The sequence below is a fragment of the Corythoichthys intestinalis genome, chromosome 13 (assembly GCF_030265065.1).
Source record: "Corythoichthys intestinalis isolate RoL2023-P3 chromosome 13, ASM3026506v1, whole genome shotgun sequence".
NCBI classification, from domain to species: domain Eukaryota; kingdom Metazoa; phylum Chordata; class Actinopteri; order Syngnathiformes; family Syngnathidae; genus Corythoichthys; species Corythoichthys intestinalis.
Genome location: NC_080407.1, coordinates 12,731,849 through 12,749,441, shown reverse-complemented (window position 1 = coordinate 12,749,441; position 17,593 = coordinate 12,731,849). Strand labels below are relative to the sequence as shown.

The window sequence follows — 17,593 nt, the reverse complement described above, 5'->3', positions numbered from 1 at the left end:
TTCGTGCCAAATTTGGTGTGCTGCGGCTTATAGTCAGGTGCGCCTTATAGTGCGAAAATTAGGGTAGTTACCAGGGAAAGTAATTCTTTCTGTTACTTTAAAAAGAAGTTGTTGTATGTCAAAGAATTTGAAATTTTCTGAGCAGTATTCGAGTCAGTTGAATAGAGAAGAACAGACAGGTAGTTGTGTTGTAGAACCTTGTAATATTTATTGCACCTCACCAGCAACAGATTTATCCTACACTTGAAGTGCAACAAAAATAAACAGTAAAAAATATAATAAAATAACAATCAGCAGTAAACAATATGAAGTGAGTTTAATCAATTTTAAATCTAACTGTCACAACTTGAGACAACTGGTCAAGTAGGCATAGCCTACTGTACTTCAAGTATTTTGACTTGAAATAATGTTTATATCTCCACCTTGTAAAGGACAAATTTTCCTCTGAATGCTCTGCCATCATATCCCTCTGCATCTGTTTTGCGTGTGTGTGTTTGCCACACGCGCTGTTCTGGTTTGTGTTTGAAAACACCGGCTGTGATTGGCTTACCATGACACATGACTCTAACCCTCAGCCAATCACAATCACTTCCATCGCATCCATCCAGGTGGTGCATTCGGGTAGCCTCATCCCCCTACTCCTCCCGTCACCCTCAAAGCGTCTGCCGTCCTCAAGATGGAAGCAGCATTCTTTCTGGCTGATAGTGGGGGATGGGAACGAGGCTAGCATTCAGGTGTAGCAAAAACAGAAACGTTAGCAAACTTTGGAAAGCATTGTCTAATTAAATGAGCAGGGAAAAACAGCCTGGAGTCATAAGAAGTACGTGCTGTAATATTCTGATACAGAATTATCCGAGGCACCCTAAAAGTGCACACGGTGCCAATATTGTTTTGCTCACATGACGCGGGAGTGAGTTAGCGACACAGCCTGCCGAGAGCCGTACGTTTGTGTTAATGTTGAAGTTATATGTGCTATTAAAGAAAGAGTGCCAGCACGTCCTGTGTGCTTTATAACGGCGTTATTCCCAACACTGCTCATAGTTCGGCTGGCCTTGGACCAACAAAGGATTTGAAAGTGTTTTTTTCTCCGTGCTGAGTTTTTAATCTCCAAAACCTCTGTGCAGGAGTGTGCGGGCGAGCCGCTCTTCTCGCTCTTCTGCGCCATCAAGCAACAGATGGAGAAGGGCCCTATTGACTCCATCACTGGAGAGGCACGCTATTCTCTCAGCGAGGACAAGCTCATCCGGCAGCAGATCGACTACAAGACGCTGGTGAGGAGCGGAGAAAGAAGGACACCTATTCATTGTTGCACACACTTGATGTCTCGGCGGGTGTCGTTGGGGTCTCAGGTGGTAAATTGCATCCATCCGGAGAACGAGAAGAGCCCGGAGATCCAGGTGAAGGCACTCAACTGCGACACCATCAGCCAAGTGAAGGAGAAGATCCTCGATGCCATCTACAAGAACGTGCCACATTCGCACCGCCTCAAAGCCTCTGATATGGACCTCGGTATGACTTCTCCGTATCTGTTTTGTTATTTTTAGAGTTCACTTTTTCCCATGTAGACTGTAGCTCAAAAAATACAATGGCTACGAACAATAGGTGTTCAAATATCCATCTAGTCTGATCAATATGTAAATTTAGTAGATTAAATTAGCCTAATTTGCCCAACAAAGTCCGCTATCTTAAATGCGATGAATGCTAACATATTTACAATTCTCATAGCAAATCGCTTACACATAAAACAACAAAGTGTAGCTTTAACTGAATTACAAATACATACACAAACATAAATTAGCCGAAACAACTTACAGCCATATGTGGGCCGGACCAGAGCGCAGTTATCCTTAATCCATGTTGACGTCTGAGTGTGCTCCTCAGTCATACGAGGCGACATTCCAGCCAGACCCAATGTTGCCACCAGAGGGCAGTGAAAATACAATACTTTTGGACTTTTTTGATAGTTATTTTGAGTTATTTTGATTATTGATTATTATTTATTTTGAGATTGAGGTACTTAAAGGGTTAATTACAATTCATGTGGGAATTCACGCGGGAATTCGGGTTAGGTCGCAGTGGTATGAAAAAGTATCTGAACCTTTTGGAATTGCTCACATTTCTCAAATCACTATGAATGTGATCTGATCTTTGTCAAAATCACACTGATGAAAAAACAGTGTCTGCTTGAACTAAAACCACCCAAACATTTATACGTTTTCATGTTATATTGAGGATAGCATGGAAACAATAACAGAAGAGGGAAAAATAAGTAAGTGAACCCTCTGCCCAAGGAGACTTAAAGAGGAATTGAAACCAATTTTTACCAAACAATTTAAGTCAGGCGTGTGCCCAATCACCAATGAGTGGTTTAAAGCTGCCCTGCCCACTATAAAACACACACCTGGTAAGAATTGTCTTGATGAGAAGCATTGTCTAATGTGCGTCATTGCTTGGTAAAAAGAGCTGTCTGAAGACCTGCGATGAAAGATTGTTGATTTATATAAAGCTGGGAAAGGATACAAAACCATCTCTAAAACTCTGGATGTCCATCAATCGACAATCAGAGAAGTTGTCTACAAATGAAGAGAGTTTGGCACTGTTGCTTCTTTCCCAAGCAGTGGCCGTCCACTAAAAAAGAACCCTAGTGTCTACTTAAGACTTACAAAAATCAATGGCACAGTCCAATATCTCTGTGCAGACATCAACTATGCCCAAGATTGGTGTTCATTGGATGACTCCATGGAGGAAGCCACTGCTGTCTAAAAAAACATTATTGCGCGGTTAATGTTCGCAAAAAGGCACTTGGCCCCTCCACAGAAGTTTTGGCGAAATATTTTTTGGACTGATGAAACCAAAGTTGAATTGTTTGGGAGTAACACACGACGTCATGTGAGGAGGAAAAATGGAACAGCTCACCAACATCAATACCTCATCAACACCGTGAGGCGTGGTGGAGGGAGCATCATGATTTGGGGCTGTTTTGCTGCCTCAGGGCCTGGACAACTTGCAATCATTAATGGTAGAATGAATTCAAAAGTTTATCAGGATGTTTTGCTGGAAAGTTTGAGGCTGTCTGTCACAGTTGAAGCTAAAAAGCGGATGGATACAGTAATAAGACAATAGTCCAAAACACAGAAGTAAATCAACTTCAGAATGGATTCCGAAGAACAAAATTCACGTTCTGGAGTGGCCAAGTCAAAGTCCAGCCTTGAACCCTATTGAGATGCTTTGGCATGACCTAAAAACATCGATTTATACCAGACATCCAAAGAATCTGACTGAACTACAGCAGTTTTGTAGAGAAGAATGGGCCAAGATTAGTACTGATTTGTGCACAGACTGATCTTCAGCTACAGGACGCGTCAGGTTGAAGTTATTGCTGCCAAAGAGGGGGCCACAAAATATTAAAAGTTATTGTTCACATACATATTTTTTCCCTTTGTTATTATTTGCGTACATACGCGGAGTTAAAGGGGGGGTCAGGGCGGCCAGGCACCCCCTTGGTGGCCGAAAATTGTCATTGCATGTAATTGACTTTCCTATATATATAAAAATTGTAAAGCAAGAAAACAAACAACAAAAATGAATGAAATGAACAAAAAAAATATATTTTTATAACGGGTCAAAATTATTATTTGAACAGATCATGTGACTAGCACCTTAGACGGTCATTTGCTTTGCATATTATTGAAAAATAAATAAATTAAATAAATCAATAGGAGAGGTCAATTTTATTTTTTCAAATGATTTTTTTCTTTGATTGAAATTTTTTTTTTTTTTTTTGTTTTTTTTTTTTTTAGTGAAGCAACTTTTGGGGGAATTGAATGATTTAGACACAAATGTCCTACCCATAATATGGTCCAAACACAAAAAGGATTGCTAAAATCAAAGAAAACATTTTTCATGAAAAATTAAGTGTTCAAATACAAATTTTTGAGCCTCCATTTTTTTTTTTTAATCATTGAAATTTCTTTTTTTTTTTTTCTTTTTTTGATTGAAGTGATTTTTCTCTTGAAAATATATATACAGTGGGGAGAACAAGTATTTGATAAACTGCCAATGGGTTTTCCCATTGACTGTGTATCAAATACTTGTTCTCCCCACTGTATATATTTTTGTATAAAGCAACTTAATTTTTATGATTGAATAATAAAGACACAAATGTCCTAGCCAAAATGTGGCCCAAACACAAAACAACATTACTTCAATCAAGAAAGTTGCTTCAATCAATCAATCAATAAATAAATAAATAAATAAAGATTTTTTTAAAAAAGCTTTCAAATGCATTTTTTTGGCTTTCAAATTTATTTTTGCATTCAAACACATTTTTTTGATTGAAGTGACTTTTTTTTATAATTAAAAATATATTTTGATTGAGGCAACTTTTTGTTTTGATTGAAGCCGTTTTTTTTTTTTTTTTTTAATTCGAATAATGAAGACACAAATCTACCTCCATATGGCTCCGCCTAGGGGGATACAATTTGTGACTGAGGTAACTACATTGACACGACACTGGTGGGCGTACCATATTCAATGGATGATGATCTTGGTGAAAAGTATAGCTGTCCTGCCATCAGCCTGATTTAGAATTCTCCTCAAGAATAACGGGAGACGGAAAAAAAACGCTCATTTTCAACTTATTGAAATATATTATAACTTTTGCCACACACATAGCCACAACAAAAAGTTCCACAGCAAACAGATGCAAAAATGTCAGGGACATGACTAAGCATTAACCTTGTACGCCCTGAAATTAATTGAGCTGCTTGACTGTACGCTAAGTTACTAAACTCAGATTGTTGACTGTGTTATTGTACAGTTTTGATGTATGTTCCATGCCTGAATGTGCGTCTTTAGTTGTATGGGGGACGGGAAAGTGATAAGCATATGCTTCATCTCGTCCGCCTTTGTCTTCTTCTTCGGTTCCTTCGGGCAAATCATATCACATTTTGTAATTGTCAATGATTGTCAATGATACCGATGACGATGACAGTAAAATTCCATTCCATTCCAAAACATGGAAACCGATAAATGTTTGGGTGGTTTAAGTTAAAGCAGCCACTGTTTTTTCATCTGTGTGATTTTGACAAAGATCATATAACATTTTTGTGATTTTATGCAGAAATGTTAGAAATTCCAAAAGGCTCAGATACTTTTTCATACCACTGTACCTGTATACAGTAACCAGGAAGGACCTTATAAGAAAGGCTAACTCCATCCCATTGGGAATAATAGCTACTGTCAGTACAAAGATTGACCAAATCCTTTGATGAAACCTCCTTTAGGTTGCCTGTTATTGTTTGAGCTGTAGGAGACCACAGAGGAGCTTCCCTGTGAAAGAAATGCTCCACATCTCTTTACTTTTAGATACATGTGTGTCAAGTCAAGACCAAACGTTGGCCAAGCGCACTCGGCAACATCGCTATATAGTCCATGTTTAACTTTAAGTGGAAGCAAATAGAAACAGAGTAAGACAAATGCACACACACAGTGATTGCAAGGCATGATAAAGATAATGGGATTGTGGAGGAGTCTCTCCTGAGACAGATTGGTCACGAATGTTGTTATCTGACTGCCTTTTGTTGTTTTTATTTTTTTTGGTTTTAATTCTTCTTTCGATGCAGTCTCCTGCAGGGCCAAAGCATTGCCTTTCATCACTGTGTATGAGAGGGCGTGTTGGCTGAAGAAAATGTGTAGAAACTGCAGAATAAGACACTTTCCCAGGAGTCTACTTGATTGTGTGCGAGTCCGTAACACGACTACATACACGTTTATACTCCTGAGTCCGTACTTGAATTGGCGTAATCCCACTTTGCTCCGCGTTCCCATTTATTCTTTGATCTGTTCCCTTTACTTCCTACGTTTGCTTCACTGGGACTTGACAGTTGACAGGTGCTCATTTCCATCTTGATGGGAAAATGTGTAGATTTAAAATGTGATAACAACAACAAAAGGACGTTCTGCCGCTTTCGCTCAATCCTCCGAAGACGGACCTCCGTGCTTGGCGCTTGATTTAAAATTAAAAAAAAATACCATGCCTTTGTTATTGGACTGGAGAATGAGGTGTTTAGCTTAAACACTTGTTGATTTACAGATTGTTTTCCCATTCTTTACTCTTTAGAATGGCGTCAAGGCCGAGGTCAGCGTGTGATCCTGCAGGACGAGGACGTCACCACTAAAATCGAAGGCGACTGGAAGAGGCTCAACATGCTGGCCCACTATCAAGTAACTCCTCCATTGTGACTTCATTCAGAGTATATGGCGGAAAACGCAGACAAGAATGAAAAAGCAGTTTCTGCTCTTGCACTCTTCTTTAAAATAAACTGCTGTATTTTAAGCCAAAACAACTTTTGTGTTTGATAGATGGTATCTATCATATGCTACATGCTGCCATAGCAGATTCATGGCGCATTAAGCCCCGAACTATTTTTAATTTGTACGTTTTACCCTGGAAACCCCCGTTTACAGACGTCGTGCAACTGCTTTTGTTTTAACCCAGCCATAAGACTAAGGTAATTAATTATATTTATTATCTAAAATGTCTGTCATTTTTAGCTTCGAATCATTAATTGATGTCTAATATTTCGTTTAAAAAAAAAAATAAAAAAAAGGCGTCACGTCCCATTAGGCAAACCAGGCAATTGCCTAGGGCTCCCAGCCAGCAGGGGCCCCCAGAGGGCCAACAGATTTAGCACACGCAGCTTTACTGCACCAACGCAGTGACAAGTGTAGGGAGTGTTTCAATACCATGGAATCATTTGGCAGATTATCTAACGATTCTGTTATCGATTCCATTCAGCACTAACCATGTCACGTAGATTATTCATGTTTAACAAAGTCCAATCAGCTATTAATACCATATGATTGTTTAAAGAGTGACTAAACACGTACTCTCTGGAAAGTCCTTGCCAAGTTGTTTTACGTTGATTTTCACAGGCCACCTCGTTATTCATGTGACTACTTAAAGAAATGGTGATTTTTCCAAACAAGTCTATTAATTGGTCTATCGTATTCCTCGTCGAATACTATATAAGAAAAATATAACATATATGCATCTCAAATAATCCTAAGTGATTTTATTAGCAATTTTAATACTTCTTTTAGCAAGGTTCCTTGGGTATGCATACGTTCCTATAGCAACCAGTCCTGTTATTGTACTACGTCACAAGCGCTGCGTATTCTGGGAGCGAGAATAGGCGTAAGGTGCGCATTTCGAGCAGAGGACGGCCACCTGTTGAAATGTGAGCGTCCATGAACGAATGTAAGTACATCCATATGAGTCAGTGTAAAGTGCTTAGTTTTTGACACTTTTATGGCCAAGATGACCACACGTGCACGCAGCGTGCACTCGCACCCCCCCACCTCTGTGTTCATTATACTGCGCGAGTATGTACGCGACTCAGAAGGGCCCCATGCTGCTTGTTGCCTGGGGCCCCCAGGGACCCTTGCTCCACCTCTGCTAATAACTCGCTTAATTATATTTTTTTTGTTACTGTCGCATTTTCTCTGATATGTTTGATCATAAATAATCGGTCCAAAAAAAGAAAAATTGAAAAGAAAAAAAAAACATTTCAAAGTGTAAATATATGGAAAAGAAACTCTCGACCACTCCTTGATGTCTGCGATTTCTGCATCGCGACCCTTGTTATATTACCATTTTTCACCCATAAAATCCCAAAAATTCCGGCTGTGGCCATTCACAGCTGTGTCTTGACACTCGGTGATACATGCTACATGGAGTTTTTGGATCAAAACAAGGTAAGTACGTGATAATATCTCGTTAAAATCATGGCGTCTTTAATTCTGCTCTCGCGTGCTCTCGCCTCCAGTAAAGGTTTTGCTGTTTAATTCTTTTTTTTTTTTTTTTTTTTTTTTTTTTTTTTTTAAATGCCCTCCTGTTCAAAATTTTTCTTCACACAGAAAATTGAGATTTTAAGCTTTCCAATGATGTATCACACATGCATATAGGACAATTTTGAAATTTAGCCAGATTGGGGGTCTCAGAGCGGAACTCGAGAGCAGGCGAGAGCAGAATTAAAGACGCCATGACTTTAACGAGATATTATCGCGTACTTGCCTTATTTCGATCCAAAAACTCCATGTAGCATATATCACTGAGTGTCAAGACACAGCTGTGAATGGCCACAGCTGGATTTTGAGGGGGATTTTATGGGTGAAACTTGGTAATATAACCAGGGTCGCAATGCAGAAATCGCAGACGTTAAGGAGTGATCGAGATTTTCTTTTTCATATATATACCCTTATAAATGTTTTTTTTTTTTTTTCAATTTTTCTTTGTTTGGTTTAATTATTTATCATCTAAAATATTGGGGAAAATACGACAGTAACGAAAAAAATACAATTAAGCGATAGTTATGAAGGAGGTATCCGTGACTTTTTTACAGACGCCAATTTTTTCATTGTGACGTAATTTGTTTAAAAGTTTTAAATATGCGAGTGAATCATTTTTTTAAAGTAGTCTTTTTTAAACAAAATATAAGACATCAATTGATGATTCTAAACTAAAAATGACAGACATTTTGAATAATAAATACGATTACTTACCTTCTTTTTATGGCTAGGTCGAAACAAAAGCGGTTGCGTGACATCTTTAAACAGGGGTTTCCAGGGTAAAACGTACAAATTAAAAATAGTTTGGGGGCTTAATGTGTCATGAATCTGCTATGGCAGCATATAGACATTTTTTTCTGTCAAACACAACAGTTGTTTTGGCTTAAAATACAGCAGTTTCTTTTACAGAGGAGTGCAAGAGCAGAAACTGCGTTTTCAGTCTTGTCTTTGTTTTCCGCCATATATATATATAGTAGGACCATGTCTGTACGTTGCTGAGACACAGGAATACAAAGATCTCTGTGCGCCTCTCCTTCCTTCACTTGATATCAACATTGCAGATTGAGTGAAATAATGATAGGATCTTAATAATCTGGCGCACACAAAAAGGCCCCGGGTGCTTATTCTCTGTCCCATCCAGCCAAACAATGATAGAGATCACTTCAATTAACCTTGCAGCGTGGCTACTCACATTATTTGCAATGCTCGCTCTCACACTGTGTGTGTGTGTTGGTGCCGAATCCCAGATGCGTTAATTGAATCCAGTTTGGATGAACTGACAAATGCATTCACACTCACACGCGCTGATTCTTCGCACTTACGCTTACACACTACTCATCCTTGAGAGGAGCCCATTATTATTAAATTGAGATGTCACACGGGCTTGCGCCAAACTGTCAATCGTTAGCCTGTGAGAGGTAAGTTTGTAATTACACATTCTGGCAAAAATTTACAAGGGTTTATTAGGGATTAGTTGTTTTCCAATTCTATTAAAAATAGGATTTTAATGTAGTTTATTTTGCGTAGGTGCCCGACAACGCCGTGATGGCATTGGTTCCCAAGCAAGTGACGGCGTATAACTCGGTCAACAACTCCACTGTGTCCCGGACATCAGCCAGCAAATACGGTGAGTTTTTCCCTCAAATCCATAGGCGGAAATGGCCGAAAAATGTCAATGCATTTATTTGACTTTTCTATAAATTCATTTAAAGGGGAAGTTCAGAATTTTTGACATAAGGCGTCAACTTCAAGTTAGAGTTGATTTCAACAAATTCCGTGCAGTTTGTTAAATATTTGCTAGTTTCAGGGCTCCGGAGTTGCTAAGCTAGCACGGGTCAATGGTGCCTGCTTAACATGCAGTGGGGCAAATAAGTATTTGGTCAACCACTAATTGTGCAAGTTCTCCCACTTGAAAATATTAGAGAGGCCTGTAATTGTCAACATGGGTAAACCTCAACCATGAGAGACACAATGTGGAAAAGAAGCAGAAAATCAAATTGTTTGATTTTTAAAGAATTTATTTGCAAATCATGGTGAAAAATAAGTATTTGGTCAATACCATAAGTTCATCCCAATACTTTGTTATGTACCCTTTGTTGGGAATTACGGAGGCCAAACGTTTTCTGTAACTCCTCACAAGCTTTTCACGCACTGTTGCTGGTATTTTGGCCCATTCGTCCATGCAGATCTCCTCTAGAGCAGTGATGTTTTGGGGCTGTCTTTGGGCAATACGTACTCCGTCCACAGATTTTCTATGGGGTTGAGATCTGGAGACTGGCTAGGCCACGCCGATCCTTGAAATGCTTCTTAGGAAGCCACTCCTTTGTTGCCCTGGCTGTGTGTTTGGGATCATTGTCATGCTGAAAGACCCAGCCACGTCACATCTTCAATGCCCTAGTTGATGGAAGGAGATTTTCACTCAAAATCTCTCGATACATGGCCCCATTCATTCTTTCCTATACACAGATCAGTCGTCCAGGTCCCTTTCCAGAAAAACACCCCCAAAGTGGGTATGGTGTTCTTCGGATGCAATTTAGTATTCTTTATCCTCCAAACATGAGAACCTGTGTTTCTACCAAAAAGTTCTATTTTGGTTTCATCTGACCATAACCCATTCTCCTAGTCCTTTTCTGGATCATCCAAATGCTCTCTAGCGAACCGCAGACGAGCCAGGACGTGTACTGGCTTCAGCAGGGGACACATCTGGCAGTGCAGGTTTTAGCAAATACCATAACTAGCTATTAATGAAACAACTAGAACAGTAACTGAAAAATAATTAGCACAGAACATGAATTTTGATTGGTTTTTCCATCTGTAGCGCTGCAATGCATGCTAGGAGGCATGTTGGACAACAACAGTGTTGAGAGCAGGTGGTAGCAGAGGTTGACTGTCTCCCCCAAGGGAGCAGTGATGGCCAAATAAAGCTTCTTGAAGCAATGAAGCTTTGCAGCTAAAGTTTATGGTGGTTTATTTGGTCTTATGATTGTTTTATAGCGCCACTGTCAAATACCATAACTTGCAATTCCTGAAACAATTAGAACAGTAACTGAAAAATAATTAGCACATAACATAAATTTTGATTGTTATTTACATCTGTAGCGCTGTAATGCATGCCAGGAGACATGATGGACGACAACTGTGTTGACAGCAGGTGGCAGCAGAGGTTGACTGTCTCCCCCAAGGGAGCAGTGATGCCCAAATGAAGCTTCTTGAAGCAATGAAGCTTTGTAGCCAAAGCTTCACGCGGTTCATTTGGTCTTCTGACAGTCGCATGATGCCACTGTCAAATATAGTGTTATCTTTTGGTATTAATATCTCATAATACAGTGAGGACAGTTGCTGTTTATAGTCCAGTGCGGCTTATATGTAAATAAATGATGATGTTTTCATGTCAAATTTGGTGCATGACAGCTTATAGTCATGTGCGCCATATAGTGCGAAAATTACAGTAGATATAGGAATGAACTGAGCTTTGTTGAGACTGGAGAGAGATTTGTGGATCCTGGAAAATACTTTTGGAATAACACCGGGATCTAAATAGAATAGAATCCAAACGGTTTGGATAAATAATCTTTCTGGTGGCGTCCCCTCCCTCTTCGCCTCTGAGGAGGGATTGATTGCGCCCGAAAAGCCGCTGATCAATTTCCACTCTCGCTGTGTCAACATTCAGCGAGCCGTGTGTTTTGGAAATGTCATGGCCGGCTCCATCCGCCGGGTGGGCGCGTCGTATTTTACCTCTTCGATTTTGTGTCAGCCGATGTTTCGTCACCCCCCAAAGACACCCACTTTTTGGAGGACGCTCACACACGGTTTAGCCTCTGACTTTATATTTCATTCACAGAGAACATGATCAAGTATACGGGAAGCCCCGACAGCCTGCGTTCCCGGACGCCCATGATCACGCCCGACCTGGAGAGCGGCGTCAAGGTGTGGCACCTGGTGAAGAACCACGAACACGGCGACCAGAAAGAGGGCGACCGCGGAAGCAAGATGGTCTCCGAGATCTACCTGACCAGACTTCTGGCGACCAAGGTGAGGCCGCTTTACAGCCTGACCTCCATCCGGCGTTCTGGTGACTCAGGAAAAGCCTCATTTGCATATTCATTTGAAGGCATCGTCTCGTTGGAGAGGATTATTCAAATGTATTCCGCTCCCCTCCCTCGAGGAGACCAGATGAGAGAGAAAGTAGATAGTTTAGTAGTTTTGTTTGTTTTTCTCCTCTCTCGAATTGGGTGTTGACAAGGCATCCTATCAGAAGGGCTAATGATAAGAAGCTCTTTGAGGTTTTTCTTCAGAAAGAAGACAATAATATGAGGAGACTCTTCTACATACAGTTTGCTAGCAAAAGGTGGCATTTGTGCGAGACGGCGATAGCATGCCCCTTATTTAATCTCATATGGCACTTTGCGTCGGCCCTGTAATGGCAAGTGAATGTTTTGCCGCCGCCTGGGGAAGGAGAGCAGCCGGCGGTGATGTCTGCAGACTCTCGAGATGGAGGACGTGAAATGTCATTGCCTCAGTGCTACACGATCGCTATACGTCACATCCCCTTGTCAGATAATAGTCTGGCAAAAAGGGCCCGTGGGCTTGATCCATTGAGATATGATTCTATCTATATGGTAGGGAAAAAAGAACGCTGTCAGGAATGAGAACCGCATTAGAATTACAGTTATGATTATCTGGCTAACAGGATTGTCTCCTGTCTGTGATTTGCTGAGACACTCCAGCCCAAATTGGATTTTTATTTGCCCGCACCTCATTCCTATTAGGAAACCTCTGTCCTTTCATTTCATCCCGTTAGCTCATTCTTCCTCATTCTACAAGAGGATTTAGAGCAGATTCCGGCGTCGTTTTTGCATCGCTTGCTGTCAAATCGCCAAGATTAACTCAAATGAGGGTCACCGGTGTTGTGTGGGCGGGCGCTCATCTGTCAACACAAAGGAGACATTGTGAAAAGTTAATGTGTGTAAGGGCTGAACGATATTGGGAAAAATTTGATTTTGCACATTTTTTTGCCCCGATACCACTTAGTTTGAAATTTATATCTATTTCTATATACAGTTGTTTGAAAAAGTTTCCGAACCTTTTGGAATTTCTCACATTTCTGCATAAAATCACCGTGATCTGATCTTTGGCAAAATCACAGAGATGAAAATACAGTGTCTGCTTTAACTAAAATCACCCAAACATGTATAGGTTTTCATATTTTAATGAGGATAGTATGAAAAGAATGATAGAAGGGGGAAAAATAAGTAAATGAACCATCACATTAAATATTTTGTGCCCCCCCCCTTTGGCAGCAATAACTTCAAACAGACGCTTCCTGTAGCTGGAGATGAGTCTGGCACATCAATCAGGATTAATCTTTGCCCATTCTTCTCAACAAAACTGCGTTAGTTCAGTCAGATTCCTGGAATATCTGGCACGAATCGCTGTCTTTAGTTCATGCCACAGTATCTCGAAGGAGTCTGGACTTTGACTTGGCCACTCCAGAACGTGTATTTTGTTCTTCTTGAACCATTCTGAAGTTGATTTACTTCTGTTTTTTGGATCATTGTCTTGTTCCATCATCCATCCTCTTTTTAGCTTCAATTGTCTGGTAAACGGCCTCAGGTTTTCCTGCATTCTCCCTTTAATGATTGCGAGTTGTCCAGGCCCTGAGTTAGCAATACAGCCCCAAATCATGATGCTCCCTCCACCATGCTTCACGGTGGGGCTGAGGTGTTGATCTTGGTGAGCTGATCCAATTTTTCCTCCGCATATGACGTTGTGTGTTACTCCCAAACAATTCAACTTTTGGTTTTATCAGTCCACAAAATATTTTGCCAAAACTTCTGTGAAGTGCCCCAGCGCCTTTTTGCGAACTTTAGACGAGCAATAATGTATTTTTTTGGACTGCAGTGGCTTCCTCTGTGGATTCCTCCCATGAACACCATTCTTGGCCGTAGTTTTACATATGATACATATGGTACATATGGCACAGAGATATTGAACTGTGCCAATGATTTCTGTAAGTCTTTAGCAGACGCTGTAGGGTAATTTTTTAACCTCTGAGTATTCTGCGCTGCACTCTTAGCGTCATCTTTGGTGGGCGGCCAGTCCTTGGGAGAGAAGCAACAGTGCCAAACTCTCTCCATTTGTAGACAACTTCTCTAATTGTTGATTGATGAACATGTCGATTGATGAGTTTTAGGGGCTTGAAGTGATGAAGGCAGCCAGATCTGTTCGCATGGGACAGAGCTAGTGTGAAGTGGTACAGAGATCGTGAGTTTTTAACCCTGAAAAATAACCCACTACAATGGTGGAAAGGGCAGCACGACCCTCTGGAGATTTTGTTCCCATGAAACGCGTCTACTTAAACATGAACATGTGGCTTAGTTGATCTTCCTCAAGAAAAATATGCCCTTCAAAAAAAGATATGGACAGTGATGAGGAATAAAAAATGTGGAAGCAGAGACATATGTGAATGACTTTGCTGTGTATAAGGTTAAAGTAATGATTATTGACCTGTCTGTCTAAAATGCCATGTTTTTATTCCCCCAGTTATACCAGTGGTAAAGCATAATATATTATTTATTTATGATAACACTAGCAGGTTTAATTCATTTTTTTCTAGAGCTGCTGCATATAATTAATATTTTTTGTTTGTAAGATGTTTACGTTGAAAGTTTGCACTTAAATTACTTACCTCTTGTGTTCAAAACACCAGGAAATACAGTAATTGAATTACTGTACTTTTTTGTTGTCTGTCACTGGAGTTTTATTTTATTATCAATCTCATCCAACAAAATGACGGTCATATAGTACCGTATTTTTCGGACTATAAGTCGCACCTGAGTATAAGTCACACCAGCCATAAAATGCCCAACGAAGAGGGAAAAAACATATATAAGTCGCACCAGAGTATAAGTCGCATTTTTGGGAGAAATGTATTTGATAAAATCCAACACATTGAACAGATATGTCATCTTGAAAGGCAATTCAAAATAAAAATACAATTGCTGAATAAGTGTACAGTATGATAATTTTACATGATACATGAACAACGAAATGCGAACGTGGCCGGTATGTTAACGTAACATACTGTAGCTATTAGTTATAGAGTTATTCAGATAGCTACAGCATAAAGAACATGCTAACAAGTTTACCAAACCATCAGTGTCAGTCCAAAAAAAACAAAATAACATCTGAATTGATGTAATAATGTGTTAATAATTTCACACATAAGTCGCTCCAGAGTATAAGTCGCACCCCCAGCCAAACTATGAAAAAAAAGTGCGACTTATAGTCCGAAAAATACGGTAAGCCTTATTTTTTTTTCATAAAAAAATAAAACATAACATTGGTATGAAATTTTGTTGTTTAATTAGTGGCTTTTTTATATGTTTAAAATACTTTACGGACACACACAACAAGTGTTTACTACCGTTTCGTTTTCACTCTGTATCGAACCGTATCTTTCTTAAACTGTATCGAATCGTATCGAATCGCTCGGCCTTAAAAAAGTATCGTTTTTTTAATCGAATCGTAACCTGTGTATCTAGATACATATCGAATCGGCTTCATGACAGAGATTCCCAGCCCTAGTTCAAACGATATATTGTGCAGGCTTCATGTGTGTGTCAATCATTCTCAACACTCTCTTTCCGCACAGGGCACGCTCCAGAAGTTTGTGGACGACCTATTTGAGACCATCTTCAGCACGGCACACCGAGGCAGCGCCCTGCCGCTCGCCATTAAGTACATGTTCGACTTCCTGGACGAGCAGGCCGACAAACATAACATCCACGACCCGCACGTGCGACACACATGGAAGAGCAACTGGTGAGTGGGAATGGTCGTCGTTGGCGATGCTGTCATCACAGGCCTGGTAGCCGTCTTAGAGGCACGCTGCCAACAGTCTACTTTGGCACACATTTTCAGCCCAGAAATCCCTGTGGAAATCACGGTCACAAATGTGCGATTAATAGTAATATGTGCTGATGAACTCCAGGGTGGCGAGGGGTTAACTGAGCTGTGAAGGAGGGGAGGCGCAATAATGAATAGAGGCAAGTGGACTCAGTGGGAGTAGAACGCCCTCTAATATCTTATTAGCCTCGTGACCCTTTGCCAAAGATCCCAGCATGCTTCACTCACGTGTATGTGTCGGGGGACAAATGGGAGGGAAAACCATTATTGGGACGGCATTATTGAGAATTTCATAGACATTACACGTCTCACTATACATGATCTCAGTTTAATGTCCAACCTTTTTTACTCTATTATAGAATATCGTAATCGTAAAATGTTGTGCTGATATTAATATTACCAAATATTTTATTCTTTCGTTCAGAACTTGATCCCCAGCTGATATTTAAACTGAGCTCAAAGATCACATCTCTACAATTTACTCAGCGTGAAATAACTGCAGACAATTCCGTGATTCTCCGCACAACCAATGATGCGTTGGCGTTATTACGTAGCTTCTTTTGAAAGAACTCAAAGAACAGGGCAGCTGCGGCGGCTTAACGGCAGCCTAAATATCCCTCTGATCCCCCGCACCTAATCCTTCTAGATTCTTTGCTTCGATTAATGTTCAAGTCATAATGCAGACTTTTACTTCCTGGGGTCCAAATCCTCTTGTGCTAGATTGTCCGTCTTAATAGCTTTGTGGATGTGGTCGGTGCCGCTTTTTTTCCATGATTGAATTTCCTCAATCGGCTTCCACGTTCGGGTTCCGGCCACGTCAGATGATTGTGAAGATGTAACGATCCAAGTCGCTCATGTATGGCGTAAGATAACTGTCGAAAAAATTTGTACTCATATTTACACATTATTGTTCGTATATAAAAAATTTGTTCTCATATTTACGCATTTGTGGTCGTTTTTAGGCATTTTGTCCACACAAATTCGTACGAACAAAGACAAGATTCGTAGTCGCCGGAAACAGTTTTGTATTCACATACCCGCAAAAGACTTTTTAAAAATTTTTTGTTTACAGATACAAATGCCGAAATACATACACGAATGTGTAAATACGAGTGCGAATCGTTTTGACAGCTATCTTATTTCATATTCATAGCTCTCCTGATACCGCCTGCATAAGGATGGCCCAATTGTGATTCAGAAACTACAGTGGTATAAAAAAGTATCAGAACCTTTTGGAATTTCTCACATTTCTGCATGAAATCGCCATCAGGTCAGCAGTCAGGTGTGTGCCCAATCAATGATGAGTGGTTTAAAGCTGCCCTGCCCACTATAAAACACACACCTGGTAAGAAATGTCTTGATGAGAAGCATTGTCTGATTTATGTCATGGCTCGGTCAAAAGAGCTGTCTGAAAACCTGCGATCAAGGATAGTTGATTTGTATAAAGCTGGGAAAGGATACAAGACCATCTCTAAAAGTCTGGATGTTCATCAATCGACAGTCAGAGTTGTCTACAAATAGAGAGAGTTTGGCACCGTTGCTTCTCTCCCAAGGAGTGGCCGTCCACCAATGACCGCCAAGAGTTCAGCGCAGAATACTCAGAGAGGTAAAAAAGAACCGTAATGTCTACTTAAGACTTACAAAAATCAATGGCACAGTCCAATATCTCTGTGCAGACATCAACTATGGCCCAGGGTGGTGTTCATTGGATGACTCCATGGAGGAAGCCACTGCTGTCTAAAAAAAACATTATTGCGCGTTTAATGTTCGCAAAAAGGCACTTGGAAACTCCACAGAAGTTTTGGTAAAAACCAAAGTTGAATTCTTTGGGAGT

The 17,593-nt window shown here is 40.3% G+C and overlaps 1 protein-coding gene across 2 annotated transcripts in view; it reads left to right on the top strand.

The window, feature by feature from the left end:
- Positions 1 to 17,593, top strand: part of plxna4 (plexin A4) — a 339,249-nt gene that overhangs the window by 310,603 nt on the left and 11,053 nt on the right. For both annotated transcript variants that reach the window (XM_057855551.1, XM_057855552.1), the window contains 6 exons: positions 1,125 to 1,271; positions 1,350 to 1,509; positions 6,122 to 6,225; positions 9,379 to 9,478; positions 11,693 to 11,883; positions 15,506 to 15,675. In XM_057855551.1, coding sequence (XP_057711534.1) covers positions 1,125 to 1,271; positions 1,350 to 1,509; positions 6,122 to 6,225; positions 9,379 to 9,478; positions 11,693 to 11,883; positions 15,506 to 15,675 — 872 coding nt within the window. The remainder of the gene's footprint in view (positions 1 to 1,124; positions 1,272 to 1,349; positions 1,510 to 6,121; positions 6,226 to 9,378; positions 9,479 to 11,692; positions 11,884 to 15,505; positions 15,676 to 17,593) is intronic.